Raw genomic sequence first — 25,683 nt, 5'->3', positions numbered from 1 at the left:
TTCGTCATGAAGTTGTGCAAGGTGGAAAACCATCGTAGAATTGATTCTCCATAAGGATCGGATGCTAGAGTGTTTTGGGAAGCCAAGACACAGGCTTAGTGACAAAGCTTCTCGATTGGCGCGTGAGATAATTAGCGGGTCAGGAAGATCGATCTCCTACCAAATATGGACTAGCGTGATGTCACGACAGGAATAAGCGGGGCTGACAAATCCAGACTCGATACAGACCGTACACAGGGCAGGTGCGATCAGTGCAGCTTCCCTGTGCACGCTAATCACCATCAAACTCTATTTGCCCGTCTTGGCTTCCCCGCAAGGTCTAGCGCGATATGCGACGGCTGCAATGTTGTGCTCGTCCCGAAGCTGTTTAAGCACATGCAGACGTACTTTGAAGCGATTGGGGTTTCACGGTGCATACATAAGGTGAAACCCGCTCTTCGCTTTGCTTCCCACAATGTCGTTTCAAAACACCCACTGGCTTGACAAATCTACCACGCGTCACCATTACGAGAATCTCGCTAATTTCCAAATATATACTTCAACATATTCAATCTAACGGGTATTCGGGCATCCACTAAACAATCCGAGGACACGAATACGCCTGGGTACACACGGCCATGACTTCAATTCAGTTGAAACTGGAAATCCCAAGAAAATATGAGATATACTCCAATAAGCTGGAAGGGAGCTCCTCCAGTCCACTCACCGGATCTCTAGTGATATCAAGTCACACCCATGCGGAAATTGCGAGCCTTAATCAGGTCAAAATCCATCTTGTCCGTGTCTTGACAGAGAAACATCCAAAGTGCACTAGTGGCAGCGAGCCCCTTTTACAAAGATTCAATCGTTTAATAGCCACAACTCCCAAGCCAAGTCCACCCGCCGTGGACAAGCAGAATTGTTCAATCATTGAGAGTCTAGCGCTTCATGTACCCCGTCTTGGCCCCGAGAGCCAGGTCGGCTATTCTCCTGAGAATGGAAGAATCTACAAGATTCCATTTCATTTGCCCATACCAGGTAATATCCCCGGAACAGCAAGGACAGAATTAAGTGATGTCTCATACTGCATGGTTGCTTCTACAAACACCATCGATGGAAAGACCCTGAATACTAGCTGCGATATCCAATTAGTTCGTCGGATCACCCAAGACAGCCCATCTGTTCAACACACGCGGGGGTATCCGAATTCAAGCCTCATCAAGAAGATGGCTCTCACCCAGGATCTTACCGTCAGCGCAAATTCGGGCATTTCTATCTCTCTTGAAATATTCGTACCACCGAGGAATCCTCCAGAGCGACATACCGATTACAACTGTATCGCAGTGAGAGGGATTCGATGGCGCATAGAGGAACTGAGTAAACTCTTGATCCGGATGGATTACAATGAGCAGGAATGTTCAGATATGCTACCCGCCGAAGAAAATGTCTCTACTCGAGAGATACATTCTGGATTTCAGAAGGGCTATTGGAGAATCCTACCACGTCCCGCTACGGCGAGCCCCTCGGCGAACGATGACGACGATGAGGACTGGTCAATTGACATACTATTCAACCTTGATATTTCCACATCTGAAGTCGAAGCGCTAGCACCCGAGATCGATCTTAGTTGCTACGATTCTCATTTTGCGTCCGCAGATCAACTTGCATCTCAGGAATGTCGCTGTACCACAACACATCATGGAATGATGCTCACAGTCGAACATCGTGTCAAATTGGATATTTTGATGTCGGAGGATACCTTCGATGTAGAAACACATAGCATGGTTGATCGTAAACCATTACGAACTGCGCTTAATGCTTCATTTCCCCTTCAAATTATTGATTACGCTGAAGGGGACTATGGAGAGATCTTGGATCGTGATATTCCCCCATTATATGAAGATGTCCCTAACTCGGCCCCAGATTATGCATGATAAAGCACAAAATACTTCAATAAAAATGATGGTCTGTTTGATGATAAACCTCCGGCTTTATTTACAAACGGGTCTTGCCCGTTTGCATGGATTAGGGAGTGTTGTCAATTTGTGCACCCCATACCCACTACATAAACTCGACATGACCCAGAAAAAAGAGAAACTCTCAACTATACTATAGGTGGGAAGTCTCAACTCATTATATAATTTCTATGAAGCTGACAGCCAAAGCCTACTTCAGCTCCGAGTCCCTGGGAATCACAAGCGGATGGCTTGTTCTATAATTATGACTGATCATTCGGAATGGGTGTTAGTGCAGAGAGTTGGAATGGTATCATGAGACGTCTCTCTGTATATTTTACGCGCACTTCAATAACTAGTCTTCAAATGTTGTCTACCTTGACCGTCATGACGACGTCAGCCTGAGCCCATCAACAAATGGGATATTTCGCACAACTCAAAGACTTGGATCTATTTACTGTCATGATGCCCCGAATCAGAGCATTGCGTTTCAATTCAGGAGATTATTTTATAAGTTTGATACCCCACAAGAGAACTTAGGATGTGAGAAACCGAAGGACCAAGTTATGGCCATGTAGATTTACGAAAAGTATATGTCATCGATGTGCTAGGAGAACTAGAATCATCATGTGTTATATTTCAATAATATAATAAGATTCATGGGCCAAATTCTTCAACAAGACCATGAGCCGACTCAAATACCTCGAAGCTGGAGAGACTTGATTAGAATATGTCGAAGAAGTGGGGAGCGGACTTCGTACGTTGGTTGGTGATCAAGAATTTAAGTCTTTAAGGGAGACACTTGCCAATAGAGCTGCTGCCGGGGGCACCGACAGGTCCAAGGGCACAAGCACCACTGCAGCACTGGGAGGCGGCACCACAGGGAGAACCCACTATGGAAAGAAATAAAAGTTAGATCCATTCACTGGTATGTTATCCGGAATAACGAAGAGTTTTGATCTTGAATTCAATTCAAGATCAAATTCTATTCAAGTGGAACGTACCGGCACTACAGCGTTTCTCGACCTCAACTGAGCGAGCGGCAACAAGGCCGGCAAAGAGAGCAGCAATGGCAAGGTTGAAGAACTTCATTTTTGATGATGAGAATGAATTGGATTGATAGATGAAGGATACTAACTTGAACGGACAAACAAGCCCTATTTATATATTTCCCTCTCTATAAAACTCCTCGGCGAAAACTCGTCGTGTACTCGTGGTGGTACGAGACCCTTCGGGGGTTTCATCGGAACGAGATTATCAGATTGCGCTAATAGATTGTCTTCCATCCTTATGTGGGGCGTCGGATGCTGCCACTGAAACTCGGCGTATAGACTGTTAGAAAATTTGCGGGGCACTCACTAATGCTTACGGGGGCCATAAAATAGATTCCTAAAACCCTGAACAGATGATTTGGAGTGGAGTCTGCATATCCGAGTCTCCGAATCTTACGAGGGAAACTGGAAATACTCGCCCAACTTTCGTAAGGATTTCTTTATGAATGTCTAGGACGAGGTAGGGGCGAGTATGTCAGGTTCCACTGAATTGAGGGTGCACGTGTACAAGGCTCTAGCTATATACAGCTCTCTATAAATGCGCGCCAAATGGGAGATCAATGGGAAAAATCAAAACATAAAGATTTTGATGTGCCAATCGGTGGGCCTATGCAATATTTTAGGTCCGATCCGAACGTTACCTTGACTAATGAAAATGGCAATTCGATTCTTTTTATCCAGAGGAGGACTCGGACACTCCGATTTCGTTCATATGGTATGAGTCCGTATGTCTATATGTGGAGTGATGGGTTCCATAAAGACGAATCTCTCTCACGCAATCCAGCTCATACCGCAGTGGTCGCCGTGGGCCGAAGACGATTGAGAAATTTTCTAGTGTTGCTTTCCATCGTTCGACGAGTGGAAATCGGCAGTTTGTCAACAGGCACTACATGGTACACATAGTGCTACCTGTTCTCGTCCACCACGATTTACAATGCATCTAGCATGGACTTTACTAGTGCATAATAATACATACCATACAAAGACCCCGAGGGCAGACTGAGTACTGCTCTAGGGGATTGCCTTTTCATTGTAACGCCCGATTGCCCACCTGATATACGTTGTTGTTATATAATGGCAAGATTATTGTAATTGACCGTTATTCGGAAGATTTCGTAACTCTTTACATCATGTGATGCTGTTAGTAGGTACTATGAGCAGTGCAATCTGGGGCAACTCATTATGATCCAGCTGAGGTATATAAAACAAAAAAAGGAATAATTACAAAGGTTAAAGAAATGGTATATATGCATTGACAGGCCTATTGTCATTCCTAGGTGGAAAGCATTGCAGCCTATATCAAAGTCGATTGCTGTGCTGAAATAGACATGCGCCCAAGGCCAGTGATATCATCCGGAGATATGGGGCTAAAGTTATGTTCCGGGTGACTTGGATTATTAGGTTCTTCATGGTAAGATGCTCTTTATGACGATAACACAGAATCAATATCTGGAAATATTGTACGTGGGTGAAACGGCATTGTACTGGTTTGGCGATTGTTGTTTTCCGAAGGAGTTGAGCCGGTGTTAAATGAAGTAGGAAGCTCAACGGGGGAACTATCTGATGAAATGTTAGATGGATAACATGGAGCTTATCAAGTATAATATTGGTATACGTACCATGCATCTCATATAATGGGCCTCCTCCGGACTCAACCGTGGCAGGTACTATATCACTGATGACCGAATAACGACCTGGAGGGTTGTATCCATCGGGAGCCATAGCGGCAGAAGTGGAGACTGGACCGCGATTATGTGCGCTGGAATATTGGTCATACATGCGTCCAGGCCAATTTATATCAACTTGCCCTTCTGTAGACCAGATTTGCTGTGCTTCACCTTCAAATGTAGCAGGAATACTTGGCGGCTGTACAATGACAGGAGGTTGTGATCGGGTCACAACTGGTGTTCCAGGCGAGATAGGAGGTTGTGGCCTGGCAGATGATGCGACCGGATAGGAACGTTGCAAAAGGTCCTGAATTCGATTTTGTGTGGACAACGGGACATCGGTTGAAAAGCCCAGTTTCTCAGACATCCGAATGACTTCGGGCTTCACTGGGTCTGAAAAATTCGTGCTGGTTAGAAGCAATTCCAAAACATCGTGGTGGCCATGGTACGCGGCGTAGCGGATTGGTTGCCAGCCAGCTTCGTCCTTTTTGAGAGCCGATGCGCCATTTCGTAGAAGTACGGCGGCTGCTTCCCAATGTCCACCCATTGCAGCAAGACACAGAGGTGAGTCCTCCCGAGATCCGGAATCGAATTTGCATGTGAGAGGTGATCCGTGATCTAGTAATCTTTGGACGGCTTCCGCATTCCCAGAACGACTAGCGACACACAGGGGACGATCTCCCACTCCATTTCGAGCACTTAGATTCGCCCCCTTTTCACATAACAAATCCAATAGTTGCATTGACCCTTGAGCGGCGCTTATGTGAAGGGCTCTGGCAGCGTGTTCGGATTCCGGGGCTTCGATGTCCGCACCAGACAAAAGCAGTCGTCGAGTAATCATGTGGCTGTTCGCCAGACAAGCGAAGTGAAGAGCTGTGCGACCTCTGTTGCATCTCTTGTCGAGAGGTGCCCCCCTGCGCTGTAGAAAGAAGTCAACGACAGGGTACTGAGATTGCATCACAGCCAGGTGTAGAGCGGTCAGGCCCTCGCTATCGATCATATCGAGGGATCCTCGTCGATCGCTGAGCAATCGAACTGCATTTTCATGGCCGTTATGTGCTGCCCAATGCAACGCTGTTCTTCCACTATCATCAACACTACGCAATGAAGCCTTCTTTTTGAGGAGCAAATACTCCACCACCTGGGTCTTTCCCGCCTCCGCTGCGCAAATCAATGGCGTCTTTCGATCTCTCCCTTGAGCCTCGATGTCAGCGTTGCGAATCAGTAGAGCTTTCACCGCTTCAAGATGCCCTTCTAGACAGGCATAGTGCAGTGGTGTCATCATAAAGCCATCATTGGCCTGCGTATCAGCTCCATACTCGACAAGAAGTTGCAATATTTCCGAGTTCCCCCGCTTCGCTACTGCATGGAGAGCAGTCATCTCGTTCTCCGCTCGCACATTAACTTGCGCGTTGTTGTCAAGGAGGATCTGGACAGATTCTCTCTCCCCACATTCAGCTGCTACGCGCAGAGCAGTTCTTCCTTTCAGATTCGGGGTTTCAATAAGCCTCTTTTCTTCCATGAGAATTCCTATGACCTCCCAGTGGCCACGTGAAGCGGCTAAATGAAGCGCAGTCTCCCCCGACCCATCTTTGACGTTTATTCGAGCGCCACGACTGATTAGTAGATCAACAATATCCTCCCTCCCACAATGCGCAGCGACGAGTAGCGCATTGCGGCCCGATTCGGCATGGCGCTCTTCAATGTCGCATCCCCGCTCGATGAGACCCTCGACCTCCTCCAATGTCCCGCTCTGTGCTGCTCTGATAAATATGGACACTGGAGAACTGCTTCTGGCGATATCAATGCTGGTAAGAAGATTCGATCGGAAGCGATGCCATCTCTCGCGGGTATTTGGACTGACCGCTGAGCTGGGAGACTTCGCCGATGTGCTCCTAAGACTCATTCGACTTTTCGTATTGATTCGGCCCAGCGAATTGCTTATTTTATTCTTCCATGATGAGGATGGCTGTCTTTGAGGAAGGACTTTCGAGTCTGAGGCATTACGTCGTATGCCGACCGGGCTCGGTCGCTGGGGTATTTGTGTTTGCGAGAAACTTCGGCTGTGTGTCGGTATAGGTGGAGTATTTGGTATAGGAAGAAGATTGAATGGCTGTCCGAAGCCAGGGACTGGGGGAGGACTCCACCCGGCCGATCCAGAATGAAAACTATCGTAACCTTCGTCGACCGAGGGGCTTTGAGTGATGCTAATTTCGGGTTGGCGAGGGGAGATGGAGGGTTCGCGGTCAAGGTTCACGGTTGAAGCTGGCCATTGGCTTAGTGCACGTTGATATACTGGTGTATGGATGAGGGTTTCGTTAAAGTCGAGGGTTCGATTACTGAGTGCAACACGACTGCTGCTCTCCGACATGTCATCTACTTCAGAAGGTGCCCGGCTAAGACCAACCGACCTAAGAGTAGCAGCATCACTAGCCACCTTCTCAATAAGCTGACGGGTGGTCGCTCTTCTCAACAACTCATTCTGCTCGGCCAGCGAATGACTATGCTTGTCAGTGTCGTGCATCTAACCAATGATCAGCAACGATACTCACCATTGGCAGGCATTAACCAGAATCTGGAGTGCCCGAACATGATCCTGCAATCTCTCTTTATGCGACCGTATAGTTGCGTCTTTCCAAACCACTTTCATCTTGGTGGTAAACCCAAACGTACCAGTCTCCTCGACATTTTGCACCAAATCAAAAACCTCCTCGTGCAAGGCCTGCATAACCCCATGGCAGCCATCAATGGCCACTGCTAAGTCGGCATCAAGTACTGCAAACTGCTGTCCGTGATCGCCACTTCGATGGATCCGAAGCCATTCCTTCAGACTGGTGAGAGCTGCTTTTATGCAACACAACTCCTGGATCAGGCAGTGAATGCTGAAGCTGGCACCTTGTAGCTTTTCTGCCAGTTCGCGCAGGCCGCTGGCCGTTGATGCGACCGCTTGCAGCACCTGTATCGCACTTGCGAACAGGCCAAAGGCGGACACCGGATCCATGATTGCTTGTAATTCAATTCAGTGGGGGGAGGAGTACTCAGCCTCAGGATGAACTCAGCCTCATCACGTTTTATCACATGGGGGCCACGGTGCGGGGTAAACAACGGGGCGCAACATGGAATAGTAGAACACTGCTTCAATGATACTATCGCGTGGAATAATCTTCCAGTCAGTATATTCACCAGTATTTTCTTCTATCTGGCTCTATATTCTTGCTTTTCAAGCGACACATGTGAGCGATGACTATTTTCGAAGTTTGAGATTGTGAATAAACGGGATACAAAGACTATTTTCGAAAACATATACTTTCCAATTTCGTGGCTGGTAGATACTGTAAATATTGCCCGACATTGGGAAAACAAGTTGAAAGGTTTTCTGTGAATGACTAACTTTGGAAATGAAGCTCGAAAGCAGTCCGGAAAGTATGTAATTTGATTTTGAAGGTATAGATGTGATGTCCCGATCTATAGTCTCTCCAGCATTCGGAGCTTGGCATAGTAAACACCACCGGAATTATGTCATTCCGCTCATGATGTCAAATCCTCAGATAACGAACGACCATTCTTTTCCTACAACTTTTATCACCCGGCGCAATTCCAAGATATTGCAAAGAGTTTGAACTCCGAAGGCAATTTAATATAAAAATTTGTCCTCAATGGTTCATTCCATGAATCACCCCGGACTAAAGAACCTCGAAGGAATCAACATCACCTCTGAGGCGCCCAAGCAGGATATGAGGCGACAATTATCCTGATGTCTACACGTCGTGAGAGAATACAGTAAATTAAGATTTTATGAACCAACTGAGACGTCATGGGCTTCGCCATTCCAAAAAGTTGCACGTAGTAAGTATGAATTTCAAGTACGGCGCAGATGGTTGATGTCATAAAATGCAGGGATGTGATTGGCGGGAAAGTGATATTTGCGGGATCCTAAGTCACTATAAAAGGCGCGTGGACGACAATTCATCATTCCAGGTAGCTAGTCTTCAAAAATAATTTTACCTCTTTGAAAATAAAACCAATACTAGTGACACTGCATCTAAATTATGTTGGCTGTCAGATTCCACGGCAAAGGCGATATCCGCGTGGATAAAGTAGAGGAGCCAAAATGCGAGAAAGGCGAGATCAAGGTATTATGGCCTCAAGCCTGGTGTTCAAATTTCACTGACGAGAAAACATGAGGTAGATGAAACCAGCCTTTGTAGGAATTTGTGGTAGTGATCTCCATGAATACACCTCGGGCCCAGTTCTTGTTCCTAAATTGGACCACCCCATAACGGGAGAGTCATCTCCGGTAACTATGGGCCATGAATTCAGCGGCATTATTGAGGAAGTGGGTGAGGGTGTTACACATCTCCGACCTGGTCAGAGAGCGGTGGTCCGACCAACAATATTTGACAAAGAGTGTGCTGCCTGTACCCAAGGATCAGAGCATTGTTGTAAAAATATTGGGTTTATTGGTCTGAGCGGTATGCACACGATTGGTGGTTTTTTTCTTCTGGGTTTTACATAGGCTGACTATTTTCTTTCTAGGCTATGGCGGTGGTATGGCAGAACATATTGTCGCACCTGCCGACCACTACTACCCCCTTCCAGATTCCATCGCTTTGGAGGATGCGTCACTCATCGAACCCCTTGCAGTGGCCTGGCATGCCGTTGATCGATCGCCATTCAAAGCCAATGACAACATACTAGTCCTGGGCGCTGGGCCTATCGGAATTGGCACGGTTCAAGTATTGAATCTTCAAGGTGCGAAAAACATAATCGTCGTTGAGCTTCTACCCAATCGCAAAGAACTGGCAAAACAGTACGGAGCAACACATGTTCTCGATCCTAGAGAAGTGGATATCCCCACTGCAGTTCGTGGGCTCACAGATCAAAATGGGGTCGAGGTAGTCTTTGATACGGCAGGGGTGGAGGTTGCTCTTAATGGAGTCATCGAGGCGACACGAGTACAAGGTACGATCGTCAACATTGCAGTATGGGAATCACGCCCTGCAATTGACGTTAATGACCTGATGTACCGAGAGATAAACTACATGGGAGCAACTTTGTATGATGAGAATTCTTTCCAACAAGTCATCAATGCGTTGCATTACGGTATGAATAGATCGACAGACCATGATTGCAAGATTCTAACACAACTTCCAGGACAACTTAAGCCACACGGGATGATTAGTAACAAGCTCAAACTTCAAGATGCTGTAGACAAAGGGTTCAAGCAGCTTCTTGAGGCGCGAGATTCATATTGCAAGATACTTATTGACCCGCAGTGGACCTAGACTGGTTCAAATTTTCGTTCGAGTTAGTTGCGTTGCTATGGTGTGTAAATATGCCGAATACACGACGGTTCATTCCAGTCACTCGCTTTGTAGGCAGTCAAATTGAAACAGCGAACGATGAGCCCCAGAATAGATCCAAAGCGTTTCCCATCGTTGGCAGTGTATTGAAGAATCTAATAATGTGATATAATAATATCCGCGGATCTCACACCTCCCTAAGTTTGGGAAGCGGTTCTTTTAGATACCCGATTGGATCGAACGATTTTTTTTTTCAATCATTGAGTTGCTTATTGAAAATGGGCCCACCGATCCGATCCGGATCCACCCATTGTCTAATATCGAGGCTTCGGCAGCTGCCGGATTTTCCTGCGGTACTCGAATGGACTACGACCTCCAGTTGAACAAAGAGATACCTCTGACGTCTACGACATAAGGCCAAGCCATGGCTATCATGGCGCTCTCGGAGCATTCATAGAACGATTTGCGAGTCAGACTAAGATAATTTGCCTCGACGATTGACAAGATTGAATAAAACGCGCTTATTCTTGTCTTCGTCTTCCACCACAGGTCAATCGATTAAAATTTTTCCTGTGAGAGATCTACACTGCTGTTCTATTTTTGTTTTCTTTTCTTCATCTCTCTTGGCTGCCGCACGGATATCGAAGCATCGAAGGCTTCTAAAGCAGGAGAAAGGAAACGGACTGGGTCTATTCGTCATTGCGGGTATCTGAGGCGCTTGGAATCTTCTAGCCGGTGGGAATGTATTGGATGTGGCTTACATGACGTCAGTGGGATCACAACACAGCCATATTCCCATGTCAGATATGACCTCAACTGGCGCCCACAATGGAAAGCCTCTTACCGTGATGTCAGCTGATTGGTCAATAAAAAATGTGTGGTGCAAGCCAATGTACATAAAATTTCTCGAACAACACAGAATGTACGCCAACAGTCATGAATGGTTCGGAATCACCGACGACAATTACTTCATGACATTTCCAAGGTTCTAACTTCAATATTTAAATCTTCACAACCTACAACGCACTTCGGTTGAAAGGAATTGGAAGGGTTTCACATATACCAAGCTGTCTATCGCACATCTTGTATGGGTGCAAACTTGTACCACATTCTATCATATCGTCATATCAAACAATGTACCCCCGTTAGGGGTATTGCACTCCAAAGCGTCTCATCTTTTCACTTGATGACTTTGTCATTGCTAGCATCAGTCAAGACTGATAATGTCTGAGAAGGATTCCCCAGTGAATCGGGTGGATGTTGTAGGGGACGTAGTGGTTGAGCATATGAGAGTGGATCATCATGATAAATCAGACCAATCAGACCCACCGAATGGGGGGCCGGTCGGGCTGTCAATGTGCACACCGTCTGATGCGGACGGAGCGAACTCTCTACCTACTCCTGAATCGCCAATTCTTGATTTTGTCCCTCCAAAAAACCCCAAGGCCAGAACCACAACTGCAAGGGTCAACGGGTTGCAGGCCAAAGTCGCTATTCCACGCGACACAAATAAATATTTTCAAACATTCACCCCCGGAAGGGTATCACGGGCATGCTCTTCATGTCGGAGTCGGAAAGTCAAATGCAGCGGCGAACAGCCTGCCTGTCGACAATGCCGCGAACTGGATTTGAGATGTCGGTATCCAATGAGTTGGAGAGAGGAGATGAAAAGGTCAGTAACTGCCATCTGAGATTTTTCGAGCGACTTTTGACATTAACTGAAATATAGGGAAGTGGACAGTCATTTGGCTGTAGTCAAAGACTACCAAGATTTCGTTCGAGAGTTGGTGTGTACTGCGGACCCACCGACTAGGCAATGGATCAATGCTACAATGCAGAAGGTGAGATTTCATGTTCAAATGACAATCCTAGTAGCCATGACCTCAGCTAACAACGAATATAGTACCAGCTATTGCAGGACGACTCGATAGAGCCAGATGAATTGTTATACAAACCCACAGGCAACAATAACTCCACCAACTTGGGTGGCATTGAAGAATATTTGATGAACACAGATCAAATGCCAATCTCCCCGCCCCAACAATATACCATGTTTGAAACCAAGGGACTGGGACAGACAGACATCCTAAAATTCTCCGGCGTCGAGGCCCAGCCAAAAAGCAAGGAAGTGTTTGCGAGAGCGTTCGAAATCGATTTCATGAACATCATTGACAACGACTTAAGTGCCTCGCCCGTTCAAAAATACGGCTTGCCCGCCCGAAGTGCGGCAGATACGTTATTTCACGACTACCTCAACAACATACATTCCGAATTCCCCATAATCAACAAACAACTCTTTCGCACCCAGTACATGAACCTCTGGGAATGCAGCCAACAGCCCGGTGATAAATGGCTAGCTATACTCAACATGATGTTCGCCATCGCGGCTTTGCATATACATTGTCTACATCCGCAATGGAACGATCGCAACTACGATCACTCGATGTATTTTACACGAGCGAAATTGTTAAGCATGACCGAAGCGGACTTGTTAGGTCACCCGGATCTCCAACAAATTCAAATCGAAGCACTGTGTGCTTTTTATTTACTTGCAACGGAAGAATTCGATAAGGCGTGGCGAGTCGCGGCATTAGCAGCGCGAGCGGCGGTCGCTCTGAGCACTAATTTGAAGACAACAAAAAACCACAATCCTTTCTCAAGGGAGGCAAGATTCCGCCTATGGTGGTGTGTCTATACTTTTGAACAAGTGATTGGGCTTATTTCCTGCCGACCGACATCAATCTCCTACAACCAACATTCAATACCTTACCCAGTACGATTGCAGGAGGATGAGCAGAGGACCAAAACACAACAATCGACATTTACTCACGAATCACAACTGGAATTTGAAAGGATATTTGCAGGGGAAGATTATACCGACTTCTCTCCCTCTGACGAGAACAGCCTCGAGACTACAGCTGATGCCTTCTTTGTCTTCTCCTGCAAGTTAGCTGTCATTATACAAGATATTAGCAGCATTCTTTATAAGCTGCGGACGTCACCAGAGAAAGAAAGGATAACAAATGACTTGCTATGCCGTCTCAATGCCTGGAGGGATACTTTGCCATTGCATCTTGACTTAAACAATGGAGCTCCCTCACTCAATGGAAACTACAAGGCAAGGCTTGCGTTTCATTTCCATGGAGCCCGGATTGCAATCGCCCGTCCTTGGCTCTTCTGTCGAAATATGATCGAGTATAATCACACCAGCTACAACATGTCACATGTCGCCCTTGACAGCGCAAAGACGCTCCTCGCAATGGTACCCGGAGAATTGGATATGGCAAATTCGCATCAAATACTGCCTTGGTGGTGTGCATTGCATTATACCACGGAGGCAACGAAGATTGTATTCATGGAGTTGTCTCTTGGTTGTGTCCATACTCAGAACGAGCAAGCTTATCTCATTCGGCTCGTTCAGAAGTCTATCCGATATTTCGAAGTGATGTCTTTTCGCAGTTCGAGGGCACGAAAGGCTTGGGAGCATTTTGGCTCCCTTTACGGCAGGCTCTGCGTCCGGATGGGCTACAGTGCAGACAACATGCCACATATTACGGAGAATGTGAATCATTTTGACTTTTATATTAATCACAGTGGGTCGGAGTTTGATGATATTGGGAGAATAGATTCGTTTGATTTTTACGCGGATATTGGGGGGTCGGTTTAGGAGTTTAGCATTTCAGCACTTCCACACTTCAAATAATAAGATAGAGGACGAGGCGCATCTACAGGTTCGAGATTGGTGGGGAAAATGATACCATGTTACCATGTTAATAGATTACCTTTCGAAACGGCTCATTGTGATCTCACGTTTGTAAGTTTTTGGGCTGGCATGGAATGAAGGCTTTTTTTACAAATTTGTACATTGAAGATCAACTAGAGCATAACCCACCCAAAAATAATGCATCAAGAAAGCAACAGTCAGCCATCGACTTGATTTCTGACCCAGCGGCCAAAATTCTTTTTCAATGTATGCCTAAAATATAGGGTGGAGAACAAACACCTGATCACCCACATTATACTTGAACATTCTCCTTTGTTTTCCTTGCCTATCTTTTTCATTCACTTCTTTTTTTATTTATCTTTTCTATCTATATAGTGAGGCATAATTTTGTATCAACTAGAAACGAGATATAGTCCTTATAAAGCGCCTTACTGGAGCGCAGGTTGGCTCAATTAAGCTGATAAACAAACACAACTTCAACAGTGTAGTGGGAAAAGCCGCCGTTCAATCAGGAATGGCCCGTACGATCGCGGAGATATTATCTCCTTTTAGTTATCATAATATTATATAGTTAGCTGCTTGCTAGTAATAGCTTCGAATAACACACTTCTTACACTCTTTTGGAATCTGTTGCTACAATACAATAAATTCCCGCCTTGACCAGGAAAGATGCTATGGTGTTTTTGTGGGTGTTTTTTCTATCCACTATTCTGATACAGGCAATTCCCCCTCTTCGGTAGGTATTTCTGTTGTACCCCACTTTTACCTTTCTCAAAATTTGAAGTCTTTCAAGGCTATTATCATTGCCAACCCACAATTCTACTTCAACCAGCACTATTGAGGATTACAAATGATCAGCTAATCGACAGCTAGAAAATTGATCTTGAATTAAAATGTTCCGGCGGGGTGTTTCGCAGCAAGAACCTGTCCAACCGAAGACAGTTTTACCGTGGGGATGTGAGGTCTGCGGTACGAAGGAGGATCTGAAAAACTGCACCGGCTGCAATGTGGTGTCCTACTGTGGTATAGAACACCAGAAGAAGCATCGAAAATAACACAAGGAGCTTTGTGAGATTATGGAATCCGGCCAAATTACCTTAGATGGCCTTAATCGCCTGTTGGGCCCTCATCCCTGCGACCCCGCGCTCCCTAACCTCCCGCGTCTTTTGGCCGATTTCCGCTTCCAGGACCAATTGCCAAGTTATGTTTCCCTGAAGAACTGGCTGCTACAATGTATGGAGCGAATCTACACCAGGAAGTCTGTTACAGAAGCTGTGAAAATTACCAAACAGAGACTTCTCTGATCTACTGATAACTACGCTGCGGCAGGCGCGGTCGCAGCTCTCAGGATTCGCTTGGATCAAGACAGGGAAGTCTATGCGTTCATCAAATCATGGTATTTTTGGGAGGAAGATGAAGAACACGCCCCTGGAAGCATACCACAAGGACTAGTGGGACCGACACCAGTTGAGAAAGCTGGTATCTTCGAGGATGTCGATTACTTTCTGAACATGGAGACAATATTTATGGATTTAACCGACATTGTTCATTTCGTTCTTGTGTTGACTTTGTTAAAAATCAAGATTCTACTCGATCTACATATCCATAGAACACAGATGCTTCCAAGGTCATCTTTATTTGGCTCAAAGCGGTATTGAACGACGTCGCTTTAAAAGAATCAAAAGGCGGCAATGAACCATTCCCAATCAAGTCGCCACAACAAGATGCCCAGAATGGCTTTAAACATGTATTGATGCGTTTTTTCTTGTTTTGATGATTAAATTTTCTTTTCTCTTGCCTACTTCTTGAATATGATTAAATGCTTCTTGAAATGCGTACGTCGTTTTCAATATTCTTGACATCTTGTTGGGTGTTTCCGGCGCCCGGAGAGTTACTTCCCGACCCACTTTCCGGCTCGTAACCTCCCGGATTACGGCCTCCCATTTCAACTCTCTTGTAATCCGACTCAAATATTAAACCCGCGAGTTCCATTTTGAAAATGCCACAAGCCAGGCTCAATAGCAGGCGACGAGTTGGTGATAGAGGAGAAAGGGCGCGAGCTGTCATTGCGTGCGAGTATTGTCGACAAAAGAAGGTTCGTCGATTTGACGTGAACCCCCAGGTGCAAGATAATATTGAAAGCCGGTTAACGTCGTCTGATAGCTCAAATGCAGTAACGACCGCCCAACTTGTCAACAATGCCAGGCTCGTGGGAGAGATTGCAACTATGTGGAGATCCTCAAACCTCCCCGGTGAGTAACAGAAGTATTCAAGGGTGCGACGTGAATACCTAACGCGTCGAACAGGCCTTCAAAGGCGCGCATGTCGCGGGTTGAGGAAGAGAACAAACGCCTCAAAGATACGCTGGCTCAACTTGAACAAGGAGCGAAACCGCAGCGAGTCGACGAAGCACGTGGAACACAACAGCGAACGGTCCCTATATCCCAGTCGCAGCAAGGAATGGTCGTGTATACGCCAGACTCAAGCGCCGGCTTAGGAAGAAGGGAGAGGATGGTCATCCGGGACGCGAATGATCCGTTTTCAAATCCTCAGTCCTCTGGTCAGCTTGATACAGTCGCGCAATCACATGGGCCGACAAGTGCGGTCGCTGACGAAATCGCATCAAATCTGGGCATGATGGCTAGAAAGCCTCATCAGCATGCCGAGGGATCAGAAACCGCCCGGAATGCCTTGTTTGCAAACTCAGCTAGGTCGAGTACGCTTTCATGCCCTAGTATCCGTGAATATCGCCTAACTGAATTGAATATCTAGGTCAGTTAGAGAAAATTCACTTCGGCTCCGGACGATACGACTTCGATGGAGTAGAACCTCGATTGGCAATGCGTCTCTTGTCGTTGTTCTGGGACCGTCAGCTCGACGTCGGCGCAGTAGTCTATCGACCCCTCTTTATGAGGGATATGGCATGTAATGGGCCGTACTTCTCCAAGTTACTTCTCAATGCCATATACTTCACCGCATCAAAGCATTGTTCACACGCAGAGGTTTTTGACGATCGGAATAACGCGCTGACTGCTGGTAGAAGATTTCGGCGAAGAATTATGGAATTCATTGGCGACCATATTACCACTAGCGAAATACCTACAGTTCAAGCTCTTCTCTTACTATCCTATGCCTTATTTAATTGGTGCGATGAGAAGAGCTTGTCATGGCTATATTCCGGCATGGCTTTCAATATGATCACAGACTTGGGTATTCATTCTAGTCATGCGGTTGACTCAAGGTTCGGTAAACTTGCCCTTGAAGACATTGAAGCCAGACAAAGGCTATTCTGGGGAGCTTACAGTAAGTGGTTTTCTATCGTATCTTTTACTAAGCTCTCAAATACTTACAGCCGTCATTTCAGCAATCGATAAATTTTTGTCGTTGTACCAAGGGAGGTGCATTCGTTTGCGGGACGCCGACGCAAGTATATTTCTACAATTTCTTGATGAACACGAGGAGTTTGAGGCATTAGATCCGTCGTCCTATGCGAGTAGCAGCGAAACCAGCAATATTCCGTCACATGGAATATCAATCTTGAAGGGTTACTGCTCACTATCTATCATCATGTCTGGTATCCTGGAAACTCTTTATACAGAGCGCAGTACAACCAAAGACCCATCAACCCTCCTAGATGCCGCATCATCCTTATACAATGGGCTCCAGGGCTGGCTAGTTGCTCTTCCGTCGATACTTTCGACTCCATTATCGCGAATGTCTTCGGAGAGCGCGTCGCCCCATATCCTTTCACTGAGGTAAGTGCATTCAAAGCTTCGCGGAACACTGGACTTACCTCTGCCAGGGCGCTGTACCATACATTGGAAATTCTTCTTCACAGACCATTTGTGTCTGATGGACATTTGCGCAGTGTCTCCCTTTCGATTGCACCGGTAGCATTCGCCACCTGTGTTTCTGCAGCCGCTTCAATAGATCATATACATGTTTTATATGGCAGATCATTTTCCATGAGATCTGCGCCTTACATATTGTCTTATGCAACTTATGTGAGTGCTACAATTCATGCCAGAGTAGCTGCGCAAAGTGCACCAGGGTCCTCAGCGCATGCCTCCCTTCGGAGATGTATTTTGACTCTTCGAGCGCAAAAGCAAGCTTCATTAGGGCCAAAGAAAGCCCTGGAGGTGATCGAAAGTCTCATCAGACGTGTCGGGATTCATATAGATGACGATTGCATCGCATCCTCCTCGACCGATGCGACTACACAGCGCTCTGAAAGCACTTTAGGCGCTGACAATAGAAATACCGACACATCTGCGAATACCGCGGAGTCTATTACAGATCCCTTCCAAATATCCACAACGAGTGATGAACATCTTATTCCCGAAGGGATATTTGAGTACGACATGGACTGCATCTTCCAAAGCTTCAATATACCACAAGACAACATCATGCAGCAGATGCGCCATTCGCCACTAATTAATAACGAGGATGCGATTTGGGACAGCAGTACTACTAGTATGCTCGATCCGATGTCTCCTCTATTTCCCCTGGATCCATTATATGGACTGGAAAACATACCCAGTAATCTATGAATATGACGACACTCTCGAAATATCTATTCAACCAATATAATAATATTTCAGTCACGCAGACTTTTGATAAATGTCTGAAAGTAACCTATGAATGAACTTTTGTACTTACGTCGATCTATCCATCTATGCACTCCAACATAAGAATTGAATTTCCTGATAGGAATAATGATAACATATGCACCTCGGTGTACTGGCATGTAGTACTTGCGCTTGCCCTCAACATATTGAATTTCAATTGGCCCCATTTTCTCCGTCCCTATTGTGTGTCGCATATTTGCTGCGGCTTCGGATTTTTGGCCCGTAGCGATAGAAAATATACGGCAAAAGCGTCATGACTGAGCTTATGCATGCGAGAATCGTAAGGGTATAATGAACACCCATGTTACGGTAAAATGGAATCCCAGCAACCGTCATTCCTCCCGCTACGTAGTAGCGAGACACGGTCATGAAGGATAAGGCGGATGCGGCATAAATATCGTACACATCGATCACGTACATGTAAGAGCTGATGAATACTAGGATGGTGCCATATCCTACAAAGGTAGATGCAACAATCGGAGACCAGATGGATATATGAGCCTAGCAGAGGGTAGAAATTGAGTTAGCGAACCTTTCATGGGAGGGTTAGTAAGGATGGATCTGAAAACTTACAAAGTCGGTCCATCCCATCCAAAACAGGCCGATTGGAATAGCCGGTGCGCCTAGCATAGCAAACCACAAACGATTCTCCGGTCGGGTGTGAGAGCCTTTTTGCGTCGCCTCTGCTTTAAGTTGGTTGAGCTCAACCTTCGTCCACCGATATATCAGCGGCACGAGACATGCGGCCACCATCATTCCGACGAACATCGCCACCCAAATAATATTGGTCAGACCTTGAGACAATTCGTGAACCTCACCAAATATATAGTCATAACCATCAAAGAATGTGAAGATGATAATGTAGATAACAGTCATATACAAAGAGATCAAGAGCACAATTGGTTCCTGGAAAGTAAGAAGAAATTCTCGCTTCAATGCATCATAGATACGAGTAAATCCTCCAACTTCAGCATGGCTAATATCCATTTCAGATACAAAGCGGCTGTCACCGGTGATATTACGAAAATGCTTCGCTTTCCACTTCAAAAGCAGTGGACTGTAGGTCTCTGGCTGTAACAAGATTACTATAACCATGACGACACCTGACATGATCAAAATAATCCAATTGGCCCAACGCCATCCAAGACTGCTTTGACCCATGTATGAAGAGATCACCGGTGCAAGAATGGGTCCCGAAAATGAAAATATGGCATAGAAGGGGAAAGCGAAAGTCTTCTCAAGTGGGTTCCACAGATCAGCGATTGTACCTCCTGCACAGGTCAAAGGTGGAGAACCAAAGACACCGGATAAGAATCGAAAAATGAGCTCTGCGGCGTAATTCGGAGCGAGAGCTGAAGCCATCACGAAGAGCATGAAGACAACTAGCGAGCCGAGATAGACCATATTGCGACCGAAGATCTCGGACAGTGGCCCTGAGAAGAGAGATCCTGTTGCAAAGCCGAAGAGGTACATTCCTTGAAAATCATTAATCAAAAGTCTTGACCGGCAGGTCGTTCGGAATAGTATTAGACTTACCAGTCACCAGGGACCCGGCAACCTCACTAACGTTGAGATCCGCGCTACTCTGCGATAACACGGCAGAGGTGATGGATGAAGCGGCTCCAACAGAAAATGATAATACCGAGACCAATAACGTTGCCGTCATGCGATTCAGAAGACTGAAGTTGCGTGGACAAAGGGCGTCATCTCCACCCTCCCAGTCAACCACAAATAACTTTCTTGGCGAACTTCCACTAGTACTAGGGGATAACCTAACATGAATACCTCGCAATGATGCGATATCATCAACTCCCTTCTCTGGATCTCCTTCAAGATTCCCTTCTGTCTCCTCGCTGGATAAAAACGAGACTGGAGTATCAGATCCAATGCCAATGGGAGTTTTGGCATGCTGCTGCACCTTGAAACTGTTGGTTCCAAGTTGTCTGTCAACCGCATGTCGCAGACGTCTATACTGGAGATAGGATTGCATTTTGGTTGGGAACGGGAACGGCCAATATGATGAGGAGATAAAATTTCATGATTGGGAAAACTTACATGTTTAAATAGCAGAATATTTGTGGACACAGCCTGATGACAAGAAAAGGGCTATCTTTCATCAAATCAGTACCCGGACCACTTTATTCTGTATCGCGAGAGAGCAAGCATTGTTAGAGCGGGCCGGCCATTATCATCCCGGGATCAGATTCGAAGCACTAAACAAACAACACTCTTTTGTGGGCCGGATAGCACTGTCCGAGCCAATCATGGCCATTTCTTCAAGCACTAGAAGCCCAGTTACATCGCAGTTCCAACAGGATGTGTTTATTTTTGCTTGAGCCTAAGCTGATATCAACGGTTATAAAGGAAGCTTCTTAACTAAAGAACTTGAAGTTGCAGATCGGTTTCAACTTGAAGGTTTTGATATGTCCGTCTAGTTAAAGTAGAACTAAATAGTATAATTGAAGAATTGCAGATACATTTAATTGTTGGCAAACAGTAAAATTATGCGTAAACAATTCCAGAAGTCATGCTAACTGAAAAACTCCATCAAAGCAGCTTATCCCCAAAGCCTTTCATGGCACCTTCCAATCCAATAACCCGATCCCCAACACCTAACTCTTCTAGAGTCATTAATGTGCCAGTTCCCAGCGGCGGAAGATCATTCAAGTCCTCGGACGGATACTTCTCATGGAAGCGCAGGCCGAGAACGAGCTCTCGGCCAAAAAGTGGCCCATAGAGATGTTCAAAACTTTCGTCGGAGACCTCAGAATAGACGGCAGTCTGGCCAGTGACTTTCTCGAAAAGAGCTACTACCTCGGTGAATGTAGCATGATCAGTGTGAAGAGGTACAGTGCGACCGATTGTTTTTTCAGGTGCGGCTAGAATCGCATCTACAACAACACCGATATTGTGCGTAATCTCTCCACTAAAGGGCATGACTGCCGTTGGACTTGCTGGCAACAATAGAAAATATCCGCCCGGTCGCTATTTCAATCAACGAGAAACGCCGTGGTAAGTATTTCTCCGGAAACTCCTTCGGTGGTTGAAATTGTAGAAATATTCAACTTACAACTTTAACAAATCGCATGAAGGCTTCATTGACGAAATTGTTCGGATACAAAGCAACATAAACATACGTGGTTATCTCATACAACTTGTTGGTATGCACTTTCATCCACTGAACCGCTTTATTCTTATAATCGAAATGCGGCACGGGGTGCTCCCCATTCGACATAAGTTCGGCCGATGGAATAGTGCTGAGAACAAAATGATTCAGCGTTTCCGTTTTGGAGGCCGCTATGGCGATACTCTGTAATTGTCGGAACTCCTCCTCGCCAGCTTGGTCAATATCACGGGGGCCGAGAAGATGCCTAAAAGAGTCAGTGGCGGAGCAGACTTTTAATTTAATTTATCATGGAGCCATTTACCAATACGCTGTGATAGCAAAAATGGCATCAGCACCCTGGCAGTGTTCCCAATAATTAGTTCAAAGTTAAATGCTGGGTACAGCCTCACAACTCACAGTAAATGCTTTGAGTAGAAATTCTTCATCGCCAACGTCACCATCTACCATTTCAACGCCCTTTTCGGACAACTCAAGGGCTGTTGCAGAGTTTCTGTTACGGCAGATCCCACGAAGTGTCCATTTCGGGTCCTTGAGGAGCGCATCGATTACACCTTTGCCCTGTGATCCTGTAGAGCCAAGTACGACTGCAATTGGCATTGTTGCTCCTTTTACGATTAAAATTTCTTTTCGATATAGTGATGGAACCAGACGATGCGATGCAATATTTCGACAAAGAATAGTTCGAAAAGCTAGAATCAAACGAAAACTAATTATAGTTAGCTGTGTGACGGGGCGATATACACCTCTGGGAGAAAATATTAATTCAACTTGAAGACGGCAGGCCTTATACTTATTTCGAAAGGAAACAAGGTTCCGAAAGCGTCAGCAAGTCATGTAGAGTCTCAGAATCAGTGGGATATTGATGTTGCTATCGGCGAGGCCGGATTGCCAAGCGTGCGCCATATGAAAAGAATGGCCACTCAGAGATATGCTGACACGCCATCGTAAGCCCGAGGCCGAGAAGCCGTCGCGCATTAAGTAAAAGCACCGACTTGGTATCTTTTCCTCGAGAATGGTCTGAGTAGGATTTATTTCAGAGAAAGAGGTTCCTAATCAAATGTCAACAGAATGCAGAAAATTATCATGGCATAAAAAACGTAAACAAAAGCATGTTTCTGATCTCCAAGGCTGTGTTTTGAGGTAGTAAAGAGACATTTCGTCAGAAAAGACAGACATATTCTAGGCGTTAGAACGATGCAAGTTTGTGTCAACAAAGTAATTTCGCTTTTCATAAGCTAATCTTTTTCCCAGTAAGAGTCCAGCTTCTCTGGCAGAAACATATCTATGGGATATTTACTCAAGATACGTTTGATCCGCGGAGTTCTGCTAGTGGCCGAGTACACGCTAGATGAAGAAACCAGACCCAGTAGTATGATCCCCGTTTTTTAAAGATACCAGTAGCCCCTGAGGATTTTATCTATACTAATAGACATAAGAAAAGTCAGAAAGTGGTCGTACTGTTAGTTCATTTCTCTTCTGTAAGTAAAATAAATAAAAAAGACCAGACTTTCCACCGGTTCAGTTCAGTCTTTGCGCTCGAAATGACTAGTTGGCCACGTATTTTCAGTTAGATTTTCATGAAGAAAACCCAGCTAAAAGCAAATGATATCATCGTAGCAATCAAATATCAACGTTCTTGCTCTTCCGTCGAGCAAAAGCAACGTGAACCTTTCCTAACCCTGTATATCAAGGGCTTGATGAGGAGGATGGTGACGCATTCTTGGAGACCGAGGTGAGGACCGCTGTCAAATCTGTAACGAACAACATTTGAGCTAGAAGTGGACGCGCTGGTAGGGGAGTTGTGAACAACGCGTAGAGTGAGGTCAGGACCACCTCTTTTTGGGATCCAGTGTACACCCGCATATTGATAATGCGCCTATGCACTGTCGTCTACCTAAGAACTGCCCTGGTGTCTTTCTTCATGTGCTGCGAAAGTCGCAATTTGTCCGAGATTGGCTTTAAACTGCGGGCGGTGTTCCAGGACGACCGGGCACCACATGTGCAGAGAGTCTGGAGTGGTCGGGGTTGAAGTTATTTTCTGGGGAAACACACAGGGACACCCGACGGATAACTTCTTGGAACTTAGAGCAATGCTGCCAACTGTTACAGGCAAAGCTGGAAACTAGGAGGAAGCATCTTGGGTTTCTTCTCCTTTACGGTGAGAGGCTAAGAACTATTGACTAGACCGGTCGGGGTCGGCAGAGCTAAACCTGTGCAGACCCATGGGGCATGCCCATACCGCCCATAACATGCCCATAAGTGGGGTAAATAATAAGATCATAGATTTGCATAACATATGAAGATATAGGCTTTGCTTGGCTGTATGGCTGCTGTATTCAATTATGTACATTGTATAGATTTGGTATAATAAGGATTTTAATATTTCATTATCTTCTTTTAGACTAGAATTAATCAATTCAAATGCAATCAATTAATAAAAGAAATGGTATGCCTAGCTACTCTCCTACTACTAAAAGCAAACAAAAAACAGATTGACCACATCATCATTGATCAAGCACTACTATCACTACCTAACAAACCACTCTTCACAAAACAACCTAAACAGGAATAGCCTCAGTTTCAACACGATAAAAGTACGATGCAAGCCCATAAATCTATCTCTCGATACGCACCAGATCATCAAACCGCTAGCAGTACTCAATACGTGGATGGAATAGTACTACAGGACATAGTTCCCATACCAGAACCCAAAAAGAGTTCAAATGTCTATGCATGGGTATATTCATGGTCCCACTTAGGTAATATCGAAGGTTTGAAATTAAGCTTCCTATACATCCGTGTGGCAATAATCTAAATTGTGTAATCGATCGGCTCTGTAGTAAGAAATACAATATACAGCACATGGTATCATCTTCTCATAGTTGTTCATATTGGCGAGTGATACCAATGCAGAGAGATGATCATGGACAGGGAACCGCTTATGTGAGTCATGAACACTAATCCCGGCAGGTAAGACAGCACAGTTAATACAGGTTTTCGAAGGGAAATGCTCGATATAAAGATACCTAATCTGTGTGAGCTTTGATTGATTTGTCTCAGTAACGAACAGAGCAAATGCATTTTGGTGATTGCCAGTGGCAGAGTTTGAATTGTCTCATTTTGCTTCCGTCATCTTACAGTAATGTTGAAGGCATCATGATGACAGATTACAAACAACACACCAATCACCAGTTGACTTCGCCCGCTAAGTGTTTGCTTTATAATTTTAAGGCCTCCAGGCCAACTTTAATTCTGTGCCACAATCCCCCATAGCTTACCGGGCTCAATCAAAAGGCATACCTGGTGGGCCCGTGCACCTGTCGGGTCATTGTGAATGTGTCAGATCGCATCACTTGCCGAGATAGGCATCTCACCCGCCGAGCTAGGAATTAATTTCGAAGCAAGAATTGCATCCACGCTTATTGATGCTCGAAAAATGTCATAAGACAGCACGACCCATTCCAACAATCGCATGCCCCGAGCGGCTAATTCTATGCACTTTTTGCTCTCTGACATTCCCACAAAACTCCAGCGCAAAGATAAAAATGTCACGTACAGCGAAGGAGGTTATCGATGCCCTTCATCTTACTCCACATCCAGAGAAGGGCTACTATATCGAGACATTCAGAGATCCCGAGGTGTCCGCGGATGGTCGCACGGACAGCACCTGCATATATTACCTGCTGGAGGGAAACTCGGGTCGATCATATTGGCATCGTGTCTTGGATGCTATCGAAGTTTGGCATTTCTATGCTGGTGCACCGCTGCAACTTTCACTCGCGTGGAATGATGGTAGTGCAGTCCGCGATCTTATTCTTGGGCCCGACATCTGGAATGGACAGAGGCCCCAAATTGTTATTCAACGCAGAGAATGGCAACATGCGCAATCTTTAGGAGATTGGACACTAGTAGGATGTACTGTCGCGCCTGGCTTTGATTTCGAGGGGTTCCAGATGGCAAAGCCTGGTTGGGAGCCGCAGGATTCAACGAAAAATTGCCCTGTCCTTTAATGTAAAACCCGGGTGTGGTTTCCGGTGTTCTGCCTTGTACATGGTGTGAGTTGGCTTTCAACCAGCATTCTTTGGAAGGAAACTACGTCAATGAACAAGCGATGACAATCGAACGCGTACTATTATTTGCTTTCCCAAATTGATTATCTGCAACTCTGTGATTTGCCTTCTCTATATACTGCCCGACCACCGCCCCTCACAGCCTACTAGATATTGAAGCGATGTGTACGCAAAAGTT

At 45.6% G+C, this 25,683-nt stretch overlaps 9 protein-coding genes across 9 annotated transcripts; 5 read left to right on the top strand and 4 right to left on the bottom strand.

Annotated features, from left to right (window-relative positions):
* Positions 1-617: 617 nt before the first annotated feature.
* On the top strand, positions 618-1,913 carry N7478_011949 (uncharacterized protein; the record flags this gene model as incomplete). The annotated part of the gene is made up of 1 exon (XM_056928163.1): positions 618-1,913. The coding sequence occupies one exon, from the start codon at positions 618-620 to the stop codon at positions 1,911-1,913; it is 1,296 nt and encodes a 431-aa protein (XP_056773890.1).
* An 810-nt stretch (positions 1,914-2,723) lies between these two features.
* On the bottom strand, positions 2,724-3,026 carry N7478_011948 (uncharacterized protein; the record flags this gene model as incomplete). The annotated part of the gene is made up of 2 exons (XM_056928162.1): positions 2,724-2,827; positions 2,939-3,026. 2 exons carry the CDS (start codon positions 3,024-3,026, stop codon positions 2,724-2,726), a joined length of 192 nt encoding a protein of 63 aa, XP_056773889.1.
* A 1,383-nt stretch (positions 3,027-4,409) lies between these two features.
* N7478_011947 (ankyrin repeat protein) lies at positions 4,410-7,654 on the bottom strand (the record flags this gene model as incomplete). Its single annotated transcript, XM_056928161.1, has 3 exons — positions 4,410-4,546; positions 4,606-7,154; positions 7,206-7,654. 3 exons carry the CDS (start codon positions 7,652-7,654, stop codon positions 4,410-4,412), a joined length of 3,135 nt encoding a protein of 1,044 aa, XP_056773888.1.
* A 1,048-nt stretch (positions 7,655-8,702) lies between these two features.
* Positions 8,703-9,938, top strand: N7478_011946 (2,3-butanediol dehydrogenase; the record flags this gene model as incomplete). The annotated part of the gene is made up of 3 exons (XM_056928160.1): positions 8,703-8,786; positions 8,843-9,125; positions 9,190-9,938. 3 exons carry the CDS (start codon positions 8,703-8,705, stop codon positions 9,936-9,938), a joined length of 1,116 nt encoding a protein of 371 aa, XP_056773887.1.
* A 1,241-nt stretch (positions 9,939-11,179) lies between these two features.
* On the top strand, positions 11,180-13,623 carry N7478_011945 (Zn(II)2Cys6 transcription factor; the record flags this gene model as incomplete). Its single annotated transcript, XM_056928159.1, has 3 exons — positions 11,180-11,628; positions 11,686-11,797; positions 11,860-13,623. The coding sequence occupies 3 exons, from the start codon at positions 11,180-11,182 to the stop codon at positions 13,621-13,623; spliced, it is 2,325 nt and encodes a 774-aa protein (XP_056773886.1).
* A 2,379-nt stretch (positions 13,624-16,002) lies between these two features.
* N7478_011944 (fungal specific transcription factor domain-containing protein) lies at positions 16,003-18,230 on the top strand (the record flags this gene model as incomplete). Its single annotated transcript, XM_056928158.1, has 4 exons — positions 16,003-16,396; positions 16,453-16,983; positions 17,033-17,435; positions 17,519-18,230. 4 exons carry the CDS (start codon positions 16,003-16,005, stop codon positions 18,228-18,230), a joined length of 2,040 nt encoding a protein of 679 aa, XP_056773885.1.
* A 231-nt stretch (positions 18,231-18,461) lies between these two features.
* N7478_011943 (MFS transporter) lies at positions 18,462-20,298 on the bottom strand (the record flags this gene model as incomplete). The annotated part of the gene is made up of 3 exons (XM_056928157.1): positions 18,462-18,809; positions 18,882-19,783; positions 19,845-20,298. The coding sequence occupies 3 exons, from the start codon at positions 20,296-20,298 to the stop codon at positions 18,462-18,464; spliced, it is 1,704 nt and encodes a 567-aa protein (XP_056773884.1).
* Positions 20,299-20,855: 557 nt separating this feature from the next.
* Positions 20,856-22,032, bottom strand: N7478_011942 (uncharacterized protein; the record flags this gene model as incomplete). Its single annotated transcript, XM_056928156.1, has 4 exons — positions 20,856-21,293; positions 21,379-21,679; positions 21,737-21,771; positions 21,832-22,032. 4 exons carry the CDS (start codon positions 22,030-22,032, stop codon positions 20,856-20,858), a joined length of 975 nt encoding a protein of 324 aa, XP_056773883.1.
* Positions 22,033-24,980: 2,948 nt separating this feature from the next.
* On the top strand, positions 24,981-25,445 carry N7478_011941 (cupin domain-containing protein; the record flags this gene model as incomplete). Its single annotated transcript, XM_056928155.1, has 1 exon — positions 24,981-25,445. The coding sequence occupies one exon, from the start codon at positions 24,981-24,983 to the stop codon at positions 25,443-25,445; it is 465 nt and encodes a 154-aa protein (XP_056773882.1).
* Between the last annotated feature and the right edge of the window lie 238 nt (positions 25,446-25,683).

The sequence above is a fragment of the Penicillium angulare genome (assembly GCF_028827245.1).
Source record: "Penicillium angulare strain IBT 27051 chromosome Unknown utg000009l_segment0_segment0, whole genome shotgun sequence".
Lineage (NCBI taxonomy): Eukaryota > Fungi > Ascomycota > Eurotiomycetes > Eurotiales > Aspergillaceae > Penicillium > Penicillium angulare.
This window is presented reverse-complemented; position numbering and strand designations above follow the sequence as displayed.